The following is a 13,037-nucleotide window of genomic DNA, read 5'->3' as shown; positions in this document are numbered from 1 at the left end:
GCAATTACCGCCAACACCTTGAATTTGTGGAAAGGGTGAGTTTCCAAGTACAGGGTTGTTGAAAGCTTTGTTTAGAAAAGCAGACGAAATGCAGCAAATGGATGCCCCTGTATCTATTAAACAAGTTGTTGTTTCAGTGCCAAATGTTACCTGAATTACACTTTTGGCAAGGGGGGTAACTAAGGACACAGTTGGAATTTCACTTCCACAGTTACTTTCCATACCAGACTCCATATTGGCCATGACACCTTATAGTATGTACCGTACTATAATTAAGAAAAGACAAGAAATCAACAATGTAAAGTAGTACTTACAATTTTTGAAGACTTTTTCTTCCTTGGTTGGTGTCTTTACAGGAGTTGGTGGTCCTTAATCCAGTGTTGAGATCAGACGTGGATGCAGTCGCTTGTTATTCCATATGTTCTTGTAGCTGGTTGTAGTTAGTTCCTGGGCTCCGAGGTTACAAAAAACGTTGATTCTCCGCCAACTATTATGGTAAGGGTCTTGCGTCCAAGTGATGGTTCTGGTGAAACACCTTATCTAACTGGCGTGCTGGTCTGCTTGGGGGAATTAACTCAGCAAAAGAGTCAGAAGTCACAAGAAGCTAATCACACTTTTATTTACAAGAACGGAGTAACATGGGGTGGCCACAGAGAGTCGGTACAACCATCTGGGCTGAGGGCTAGAGCTGACCTGACAAATGCAGTTAGAGACATTTTATCTACAATTAAAACAATAAAGAGATTACGATTGGTTCACTGATACAAAAATGGGTGTAACCTACATTAGCCTATCAAATACAGAATATACAAAATGGGGTGTGTCCTTCAATGACCAGACAGGGCAATTACTCTTAATCCTGTTAATCCTATTTTAACTGGCACTAATCTCGATGGCACTTTTACTGGATGCTTGGATGCTTACCCTGGGCTAGATCTTAACGAGCCTAATCTGATGTGTCAATTACAGGCGCTTGGATTACAATAGATGCATTTAATCGTCTGGTCATAACTCTGAATTACTGAAAGGATTGCTAACTGATTGAGTCCTCAATACCTTAGGCTAGGATTTTATCTTGAATATATGTGAAATTGTGTAGCCGTAATTTATGCCTTTTTTCAATAATATGTCTGTGAGATGAGTTTTACAACTTTTGACTGGAGTCTTTCTCTAAGCTATTACTAATATTCTATATTTATATTTTCCTAATATCTGAATCCTAATATATTGCTTGTAGTGGTAATTGTGAATAATGAATTTTGTATGAATTATTATTCCATGATATTTCTCTGGAACCGCTTCTCCTGACATTGAGTGTGGATTTATACGACTCCATGTCTTGATGCTCGCATCAAGTGGAGAAGTGACCCTTCATCATATACGAGTAAGTCCTTACAAGTATAGGGTCTGTCACTCATGCTGGCCTTTCCTAGACGTGCGCATGGACTCTAAGCTCTAACTCTTCTGAGTGTTGTCTTTTACAAGGCACGTGATAAAAGGGTAAGATTCATCTCAGCGCCTCTGAGGAACCGTCAATTGTTGTGCTACAACAAGAGGCCAAAACTGGTGAATGCCGGAGACGTCTTCGGTAGCAATGTCTCTGAAGTAGTGGTTGGCAAACACCGTCTCTGACTTCCAATAGCAGCCCTCCATTATTGTCGAGATGGAGCAGTTTCCATGTAGAGCGAGTGTCGATGCCAGTGCTCTGACTTCATGAGGATTGGATGCTTGTGGAGGCTCAAGTCCTGCTGCTTTGTAGGCCCTTAAGATGACGGCTCTCATCCATATTGATATTGTTGTACATGAGATCTCTGTAGGTGTCTCCGTAGATAGAGGGATGAAAAGGCGCTTGAATTTTCGTCTCTGCGTCTTAGACCTTTGTAGGTAGACTTTCCATGCTCTGACTGGACATAAGGATAGATCCTAAGTATCCTGTGGACCAAGGACTGACGAGAGTGCTGGGATATGGAATTGTCTGTCTGGCTGACAGGGCAGTTGGTTCTTTGCTATGACATCCCATCTCAATCCCAGATGTATGATGTTGCAATGTGCATCAAATCGTATTTGTTCAAAGTCCAGAGCATGTATTTCTGACATCCGAGCTGCTGTTGCCAAGGCGACCAGGAACAGAGTTTTATGTGTTAGAAACTCACAGGATGTCCTTTCTAGTGGTTTGTAAGCGTCCCTGGTGAGATGCTGTAAGACTACGTTGAGATCCCAAGCAGGGGCTTTAAATTTCTTTTGTTGGTCTTCCAACTTAAAAGAGCGTAGTAGAGCCAGTATCTCTGGTACTTTGGTCAGTTTCACACCAGTCTTCATGGTGATAACTGTGCTGAGGGCTGCTAGGTATGTAGAGAGTGTTGAACCTTTTAACCGCCTTGTTTGTCTTAGATGACAAAGGTATTCCGCCACTTGAGGATGTGTTGCTTTCATCGCCGTTCCGCCACTTGAGGATGTGTTGCTTTCATCGCCGTGAAGCCCTTCCTCAATGCATATTTCTCAAAACTCTGCCACTTGTCGTCCTACAAGCTGCGGGTTGATCTACGTAGAGCTAGCTTGACTGCGTTCGCTGCTCTGGCGGAATATCCTCTTCTCTTCAAGCAAGTTTTGATATGTTCCATGCGTGTAGTTGGAATACTGTTGGATTTCCGTGTACTTGCTTGGTATGCGGATGAATTAGTAGGTTCGGCCACTCTGGGAGTTGCAGGGTTGGACTTCTGAGTTCTTGTATGAGGATGGGAAACCACACCCTAGCTGGCCAGTAGAGGCGCGACCAAAATCAGTTGCAGATTCTTCGTCTGCTTGATTTTCTGCAACACCTGCGGTAATAGAGCTGGAGGTGGAAACGCGTAAGCGTTTAGTCCTTCCCAGGTGATGCTTAGAGCGTCTGTTGCCCATGCTTGTGGATCTGGAACCGGAGAGACGAATGTTGGTATTTGTTTGTTGAACCTTGTAGCAAACAGGTCTATCAGCGGAGATCCTATCCTCTGTATGATTCATCTGAATGCTTCTGGATGTAACATCCATTCCGTCGGGGAAGGTTGTGTTGGACGAGATAGGGCGTCTGCTATCACATTCTTGGCTCAAGGAATGTGACATGCTTTTAAGTTGGCGTTCAGGTTGTCTATTATACTGAACAGATGAAAGCTGAGGTCTAGAAGATTCCTTGACCTTGTTGATCCTTGTTTGTTGATGTAGAACGCCACTGTGGAGTTGTCCGTATGGATCATCAGTTGTGCGTTCCTTAGTATGCTGGACCAGTGTAGTAAGGCGTTTATTACTGCTTCCATCTTGAGCATGTTGATGTGCAGACTTTGCTCCTGATTCGACCATTTCCCTGCTGCCACTTCATTGTCGAGGTGGGCTCCCCATCCTTGAAGTGATGCATCTACATAGAGATGAGTGTTGTACTCCGGCTCTGATAAGTAGGTTCCTCCCCAAACATTCGACTTCGAGTCCACCATAAGAGATATGGTTTCAGTCCGTCCGGTAGTCCGAAGGAGTCCAGACTTTCTAGATGAGCGTTCACAAACACTTGTAGTGGGCGCAGTTGTAATCTTCCTCTGCGTGTCATGTCTTGTGCTGACGTGAGGAGACCAAGTAGGCTCTGCCAACTTCGTAGTGGTAACGGAGAGAGTAGTGCTTGAGATATCATTTGTTGTATCTTGACCCAACACTCCTCTGGGACGACTATGCAATTCGCTGATGTGATGAGCCGTATTCTTAGGAATTGCAGATCCTGTGTGGGTTCTAGTTCCGACTTGAGGAGATTTACTAGCCATCCTAGTTGAGTGAGCAGCCTGATTGTGAAGTATAGCTGCAGTCTGAGTTGACTGGGATCTTGATGAGCTTGAATCCCGTCGTCCAGGTAAAACGCACTGCGTAGACCTCGATGATGTAGATATGTGATGATTGGCTTTGTCACTCGAGTAAACAACCAGGGGGCCGACGATATTCCAAATGGTAGCACCTTCCATTGGAAGTGACGTCCGTTGAAGAGGAATCATAGGTATTTCCTTGAGTTCGGATGTATCGGGATGTGAAGATACGCATCCTGTAGATCTATGCTGGCGAGGTAGTCTAACGGACGTACGAGTTGTTGCAGTTGAGGAAGATGTATCATTCTGAACTTTGCGGGGCTGCGTAGATAATCTTGGTTGAATTTCATCATTTTGTACAGTACAACCAGAAATTATTGAGAATTTAGGATTGTAATTTTTTTTTTTTTTCACTCATTACTCACGTATTAAATGTGAATATTAGCAGAACAATAACTCCAGATTCAAAGACAGGTGAACAGTTAGTATTTTGTCAAGTCACCATGGGCAGCAATGCAGGCTTCAATGCGGCGGGACATACTACTGATCAAAGAAGTTAGAAGGTCGTGGTCCATGCTGTCCCAATATCTGACCACCTCTTCTATCATTTCAGCAATATTTGTCCGATTTTTCTTATTGACACTTTCCTTCATAAGTCCCCAAACATTTTCTATTGGATTTAGGTCAGGGCTATAGCTTGGCCAATCTAATAATGTCATATTTGGGGTCCGAAACCAGGCCTGTGATTGCTTTGAACAATGGTTTGGGTTGTTGTCCTGCTGGAAAATCCAAACATTTCCATAGAACACGTGAGCAGATGGAAGTAAATGTCCCTCGATAATATATGTGTACCACTCACTGTTCATATTCCCTTCAAATACACAGAGGGGCGTTGCCCCTAACACAGATATGCCACCCCACACGTTAAATTTTGGACTGTACTTTGGGCGCTGATACAAAGGTTTTTCAGTTTGTTTGGTCCAGAATTTCAGTGTATTGGGAAACAGCCACACAGAACTTTCATCTGAGAAAATCACATTGTCCCAGTTAAAATTTCTATGCTGTAAGCACCAGTTCAACCTTCGCTCCTTTTGTTCAGGTTTCATGATCGGTGATGGAATTCCACGACTTTTCTGCCGACCCCACTGCATGCAGCTCAGTTCTAATTGTCTCCTTACAGACAGCCACAGTTCCTCTATCAATCATATCCAGCCTTAAGTTTTCTAAATTCCTTCGTTTGTTTTTAGAAACAAGAATACCAAGCCGCCTCCTGTCACCGACAGTCAATTTTCTGGGCCTACCTGCGCATCCCTGGTGCTCAATGCCATTTCCATTTGCAATATTTTTCAAAACACAATAAACAGTGGACAAAGGGATGCCTGTTCTACTTGAAATCACTTGAGCTGATCTGATGTCCTTGTTATAATACTCTAAAATCAACTTCCTCTTCTCTAAATCATCCATACTGAGGATCACTGAAAAGGTCGTCTGCTAGCAAGTAAACAAATTCCCCTATTCTTCCAGTAGCGTTGTAGACGTCCACACACTGTTGAAGGTTGTATGGGAACGGCTGGGGGGTGGAAGACTCCAGTCGTTCCGAACCAGTCCTTCAGCGGCTACAGTTCCTGGCACCTCTGGGTGCCCTGCCTCTTCCGGGGTTACCTCTGGGAGCTCCGGTTGGGCGACGAAAAGAATCCTTGCCTCCTCTGGAGCTGCCATATTTCTTTTCCCTGGTTCTCTGTATCCCCGTAAACTTCGACTTGCCGGAGTAGCGTTGCGACGTCTGACGGATAACACTGGCTAGTGTATCGATGGACTTGATCATCATTACCTCCCTTGACTCTTTCGTTACTTCCTTTGCCATGTCCTCAATTTCCCCTGCGAAGATAGATGATGCTGACCACGGAGCTCTGTATAGTGACTTGGTGAAGCGCTCACTCCAAGTACAGGAAGACAGCAATCCTTGTCTTCTCAATAGTGTCAGGCCCGCTGATGTGGATGCCAGATGTTCGGACATGAACTGATGATCTTTCTTTTGGGTCAGCAATGCCGAGTTGATCATTCTATCTTCTTCAGAGTTCGAGTTTCTAAACTTCACAATGAGGGTTTCATTGATGGCTCTTGGATCAAAGAAGGTACGTCTGGTAGTTGTGTCTAGTTGTGCCAACTTTTATCCTCCACTTTATAAGTCTTAGCTCAGGAGCCGTTGATGATCTTGTATTTCTCATCTATCTCTGGGGCCTTCATGAAGGGTTCCATGTGGTGAAGAGAGAACTTCTTGGCTTGGGACGCTTTGACTCTGGAACTTCGTTGCCTTCCTGAAGGCTTTGCTGAGGTTCTCCCGGTACATCCGAGACAGGATCGATGGGTGGAAGGGTAAGTGTATCAAAGTCCTCGTTAGACATCATATACGTGAATGCTTCATTATCCTCCTTAGAAGGTGATGCAAGTTGTAATCCATTTGCCATCCAAGATTTGATCTCTGTATGGGAGAATATGATTCCACCATCATCTTCAGATTTAGAGGCTTCTTGTTCTGGAGATGGTTGCCATTGTGTCTCCTTCCTGCATGGAGATCTGCGTGGAGATCTGCGTGGAGACTTGCGTGGAGACCTGCGTGGAGACCTGCGTGGAGACCTGCACAGAGACCTGCGCGCAGGCGACTGATTCAGATAAGGATCCTCCCTGGAGTCTTGAGACGTATCTCTGTGCCTTCGTGAAGGTGTAGATTCTCTTCTACGGTATGTAGGGTGCCTGAGCGCAACCTCCTGATGGCTGTCCGTATCTGAGGAGGATGATCTGCGATGCTCCGGTGAACGTCTGGTACTGCTCCTGCGCGAAGGCTCCTCTGGAATATCTATTGCAGATTCATCAATGTCCAAACTGGCAGGCTCTCGTGAAGATGTCGTGGAACATCGTTGAGTGTGTGATCCTTCACGTAGGTTTCCTCCTTCACGCAGGCTACTATCTTCAGCGGGATGCGATCTGCAGGCTGATTGTCCTTCATGCAGGTTCGTTGTAGATGGGGCCTTCGTCACAGCTTTCTCCTGCGCGAACCTCCGTTCCATCAGGTCCAACATCTGCTGCGTAAACTGCTGCATGAAGACACCCGGGTTGAAACTGGTCTTCTTCCTCACTGCTACATCAGGAATGAGGATGGGTGGCTCCTCATATACGTCTACTTCGTCTGCCAGTATGATCTCTGCAGCGAAGGACCTCGTCTTATGCGCTGCCCCATGGGAAGACATCGCCGGAGTCTTGTCTGCAGACAACTTCTTCTTCTGAGAAGACGATGCCCTAGTCTTCTTAGACTTTGACGAGGTTATAGTTGATGTAGACAACCTCTTCCTGGAGCCGGAGCTGCCATCAGTCTCAGCGACATGCTCCGTAGAAGCCATCGGTAAATCACTGGAATGGTGAATGTCAGTAGACAGCAATAAACGGTTATCAGCACAATCACTCGGTTTAGACATGACTTGTAAAAGCCGTCTAGACCTGTCCTTGGCACGTCTAAGAATGAAATATAAATAATTATTAAATTCAAATTCAGATAAATGCTGACAAAGTTTACAGTGAAAGCTGGAAGAACATGTAGAAGTACAATTAGGACATAATAAATGCGGATCAGCAACCGACAACCGGTATCTGCAACGAATGCAGGTTTTCATCAATTGTAAACAAGATGAAAAATCATGTCAACAACGTGAATAAACAGATAATTTAGACAAAAATTTCAAACCATATTGCTGGTATATCAATACTAAATGCCGTATACAGCTAATTTAGTAGTAAAGGCCTAAATATAAAAGGATATAACGCCGTATAGGGGACCCAGGCGCTCTCACAACCGTCCTCTAGGGCGAAGAAGGAGAGAGTGAAAACATGTGGGGTCATGTGACGCAATGCTAAGAGTAAGTGATTCCTATCGGTGTAAGGCCATTTCTGAACCCCTGCACTAGTGCGTTTCGAAAATAATTCACTGTGAAATTTTATCCACATTATTGATTTTCGCAAAACGAGTAGAAAAGCGTAAATTTCGCAGATTAAGTGCAATGGTGTAATTTAATGGTCAAAATCGTAATAATTACGCCCAAAGCGTAACGGTTGGCATCTCTGTGACAGATATACTTGAAAGTTACCAAACAGTGTTTGAGGGAAATGGGACTATTAAGAACTTTACAGCGGATATTGGGGTAAAGCCTGAATCAGTACCCAAGTTTTGTAAAGCAAGACTGCTACCATATGCTATTAAAGGAGCGATGGAGAATCAGTTAGATATGCTGGAGACAGATGAAATTTTGAAGAAGATTGAAAGATCAGATTGTGCTAGTCCATACGAATCTGTGGAGACTATAAAGTGACCATCAACTCATGCCTTGGAGAGAAAGTTTACCCAATGCCAACAGCTGAGGATCTCTTCTCCAAACTATCAGGGAGCCGTTTCACAAAGCTCTCATAAGCCTAAGATCTCGTAACATTTCTTGTAGCAATCGCACCTCCTATGTTACAGTATAGGAGGTACGAATGCTATGAGAAATGTTACGAGTTCTTAGGCTTACGAGAGCTTTGTGAAACGGGTCCCTGGAGCTAAAGTCTTCAGCAAGGTGAAGATTTGAAGATTTGAATTGTTGGTGATTAATACTCATAAAGGCCTCTATGAGTATCAGAGATTGACATTTGGAGTTTCTACAGCACTGCAATGTTTCAGTGTGTGATGGAACAGAATCTCAACGGAATAGATGGAATTGAAGTCCTACTTGATGACATCCTCATGGGAACAGAGAACAAAGTTCAACAGCTCATATTGGTGGATAAAGTCCTAGGAAGACTGGCACAGAATGGTATTAAGCTCAAGTTGGAAAAAAGCAAGTTCATGACAAGGTCAATAGAATACCTAGGACATTGCATTGATGCAGAAGGAATTCATCCTCTAGATGACATGTCGCAGCTATCACAAAAGCTCCAAGACCGAAGAAGCTGATGGAACTCATTAATCGGCATGGTGAACTACTATGGAAAGAAATATGTCAATGCTACTAGCCCTGTTGTACAGTTTGCTAAAGGGAAATGTTGCATGAAAATGGAAAAAGGAACAGGAAGATGCCTTCACGCAGTGTAAAGCACAGCTATCAAGCAACAGCGTCTTGGTCCACTATGACACTAATCGCCCGCTCACGTTGGTGTGTGAAATATGTTATATCACACATTGTGCAGGACGGAAGTGATCGGACAGTGGCATATGCATCCCGGACATTAACAGCCTCAGAGACTAACTATGCACAGCTAAACAAAGAAGTATTGTCCATCATCTTTGGGGTAAAGAAGTTTCACAAGTACCTATATGGCAGAAGATTCATCCTGATTACAGATCATAGGCCGCTGACTACAATCTTCGGGAGTTCCAACACTAGCCGCAGCTAGACTTCAACGATGGGCACTTATCCTCATGGCATACAAGCATGAGATCAGATACTGCTAGTCGTCTGAGCACAGCAACACCGACTGCTTGTCAAGAGGGCCGTGGGAGTCGTTGATGCTGGCACCGAAGAACAGAGTAATCACATTAACTACCTAGACAATCTACACACCTCAGCAGAGCAGATTGCCGAAGCAACTAGGAATGATGTCTTTCTTTCAAGAGTAATATAGTACACGCAATCCGGATGGCCAAATCATGTAGTTGATCAGCTGAGACCCTTCTTTATTAGACGACTGGAGCTGTCGGTGGATCAAGGTTGCTTACTGTGGGGTATGCGCGTGGTCATACTACCCAAGTATCAGCAAGAAGTATTAGAGGAACTTCATGCAGAACACAGTGGGGTTGTCAGGACGAAAAGTATGGCAAGGAGCTATTTCTGGTTTCCGGGACTAGATCAGGAAATAGAGCAAACAGCAAGACACTGTGAAGTGTGTCAGATGACACAAAAAGAGCTGCCGGTTGCACCATTACACCCATGGGTGTATCCCAAAAGAGCCTGGGAGAGGATCCATATTGATTTTGGGGAGTTCAGATCACCAAAGTTCTAGGTGGTGATAGACAGCTGGACCAAATGGATTGAAGTGGTATTGATGTCACCAACGACAGCAAGTAGAACCATAGAATTGAGGGGGCTGTTTTCAGCATATGGTTTGCCAGCCGAAGTGGTATCAGACGATGGACCTCAATTCACATTCAAAGAATTTAAAGAATTCTTACAGAAGAATGGAGTCAAGCAGTCTGAAACCCCCTTATCATCCAGCATGACAGAGAGGGCAGTGCAGTACGTGAGTTCCAGATCAGCAAAACCTGTCTTATCAGAAATCGGATGGGGAGAGATGAGAAGTGGATCCAAGGTAGAGTCGTAAAATGCCTCAGCTCCCTGCGATACAAGGTGCAGATACGTGCGTCATCTCAAATCACCCACGTTGATCAGATGCAGAGTTACAGGAGTGCTGAGATTCCTGTATCTACCTCACCACCCAGATGTGACATTACAGATCAGCAGCTGAGGGAGTTGGTGAGACTACCTACACAGACGGCCAGACCGAGCCCAGGTCCGGTGATGACGCCAAATCCAAAAATCAACTCAGAGAGCAGTCAGCCTAACAGTGATGATGTGACCAGGCGATATCCTGCCCGCCTGAGAAAGCCAGTGGAGAGGCTTGATCTGTGAAATGAACTCTAAATCGTTGTGTTAAAGCCCCAGTAAGGATTTCAGTTAAGAAATAAAAGTGGGAAGTTTCACCCTTACTTTATGATAGACTCTGAAGTTGCAGGGATATGAGTAAAAGTTACCAGTTAAATAACTGTGTTATATTAATGTTAATATATTCTCACGGAGTCAGTCATATGAACACTATATCGTCATTTATCATATTGATAACAGGATAATTATTTAATTATTTTTAAGGCTTAGAACTTTCTAGTAATAACGAGAGGAAGACATTTAAGGGGGAAGAGTGTAGTGTATTTGCTATAAGTAGTTGTAACACCAACCCTATTATACATCGTTTTTCTGATTACGTCATCTACACGTCATCTGCACCAAGATGATGAGATCATGTATGGGTGAGTGATTGAATCTTATGCCGCTTTTAGCAATATTCCAGCAATATCATGGCGGGGGACACCAGAAATGGGCTTCACACATCGAGCCCATGTGGGGAATCGAACCAGGGTCTTCGGCGTGACGAGCAAACGCTTTAACCACTAGGCTACCCCACCACCCCACGTCATGTATGGATGAGTTTGCCATCTTGAATAAAACACAAGTGTTGACACCAACTTTGTCATTGTGTCTTAGTGTCGAAGGTGTAAGGAACACCCCCACACTAAGTACATTTCATAACTGGTGCATGCAATATCTTCAATATCCTGATTGTTGAGCTCTTCAAGCTGTCATGCTAAAAACTTTCAGTCTGGTAAGCAATTGATTGGTAGGATGAAAGGTTGTTCTAAGATGATTGAAATGATCTGATTATGTTCTCAGATATCTGTTTAGGAGTAGCATAATGGAGATCTGATTTAAACGAGATGGCTATTACATTGTTCTACATACCCTGATCTTCAGCTCCTCCATGCAGTGGAATGAAGTAATGAAGGCGTGAGCATGAGTGCCTCGCACAGGGATCCCAAACATCTTCCCAGCCAACACATTACTTGTCCCATCAAACCCTGTCAACATATGTACATCACATTACTTGTCCCATCAAACCCTGTCAACATATTCCATCACATTACTTGTCCCATCAAACCCTGTCAACATATGTACAGCCAACACATTACTTGTCCCATCAAACCCTGTCAACAAATGTCCATCACATTACTTGTCCAATCAAACCCTGTCAACAAATGTCCATCACATTACTTGTCCCATCAAACCCTGTCAACATATGTACATCACATAACTTGTCCCATCAAACCCTGTCAACATATGTACAGCCAACACATTACTTGTCCCATCAAACCCTGTCAACAAATGTCCATCACATTACTTGTCCCATCAAACCCTGTCAACAAATGTCCATCAAATTACTTGTCCCATCAAACCCTGTCAACATATGTACATCACATAACTTGTCCCATCAAACCCTGTCAACATATGGCCACCCACCACACTACATTGTTTGTCCCATCAAACCCTGTCAACATATGTACATCACATTATTTGTCCCATCAAACCCTGTCAACATATGTACATCACATTATTTGTCCCATCAAACCCTCTCAACACATGTACATCACATTGTTTGTTCCATCAAACCCTCTCAACATATGTACATCACATTACTTGTCCCATCAAACCCTCTCAACACATGTACATCACATTGTTTGTTCCATCAAACCCTGTCAACATATGTACATCACATTACTTGTCCCATCAAACCCTGTCAACAAATGTACATCACATTACTTGTCCCATCAAACCCTGTCAACATATGTACATCACATTAACTTGTCCCATCAAACCCTGTCAACATATGTACACCCACCACACTACTTGTCCCATCAAACCCTGTCAACATATGTACATCACATAACTTGTCCCATCAAACCCTGTCAACATATGTACATCACATAACTTGTCCCATCAAACCCTGTCAACAAATGTCCATCACATTACTTGTCCCATCAAACCCTGTCAACATATGTACAGCCATCACATTACTTGTCCCATCAAACCCTGTCAACATATGGCCATCACATTACTTGTCCCATCAAACCCTGTCAACATATGTACATCACATTACTTGTCCCATCAAACCCTGTCAACATATTCCATCACATTACTTGTCCCATCAAACCCTGTCAACAAATGTCCATCACATTACTTGTCCCATCAAACCCTGTCAACATATGTACATCACATTACTTGTCCCATCAAACCCTCTCAACATATGGCCATCACATTACTTGTCCCATCAAACCCTGTCAACATATGTCCATCACATTATTTGTCCCATCAAACCCTGTCAACATATGTACATCACATTATTTGTCCCATCAAACCCTGTCAACATATGTACATCACATTGTTTGTTCCATCAAACCCTGTCAACAAATGTCAACACATCATCACATTACTTGTCCCATCAAACCCTGTCAACATATGTACAGCCATCACATTACTTGTCCCATCAAACCCTGTCAACATATGCCATCACATTACTTGTCCCATCAAACCCTGTCAACATATGTACAGCCACCACAGTACTTGTCCCATCAAACCCTGTCAACAT

At 43.7% G+C, this 13,037-nt stretch overlaps 1 protein-coding gene across 1 annotated transcript in view; it reads right to left on the bottom strand.

Annotated features, from left to right (window-relative positions):
• Nucleotides 1-13,037, bottom strand: part of LOC124285932 (nicotinate phosphoribosyltransferase-like) — a 66,779-nt gene that overhangs the window by 40,659 nt on the left and 13,083 nt on the right. Inside the window, exon 5 of the mRNA XM_046722208.1 lies at nt 11,357-11,472. Coding sequence (XP_046578164.1) covers nt 11,357-11,472 — 116 coding nt within the window. The remainder of the gene's footprint in view (nt 1-11,356; nt 11,473-13,037) is intronic.

The sequence above is a fragment of the Haliotis rubra genome, unplaced genomic scaffold (assembly GCF_003918875.1).
Source record: "Haliotis rubra isolate DU_JTF1 unplaced genomic scaffold, ASM391887v1 Scf370, whole genome shotgun sequence".
In the NCBI taxonomy this organism is placed as follows: domain Eukaryota; kingdom Metazoa; phylum Mollusca; class Gastropoda; order Lepetellida; family Haliotidae; genus Haliotis; species Haliotis rubra.
The sequence above is the reverse complement of the archived record's forward strand: the minus strand, read 5'-3'. Positions and strand labels throughout refer to the sequence as shown.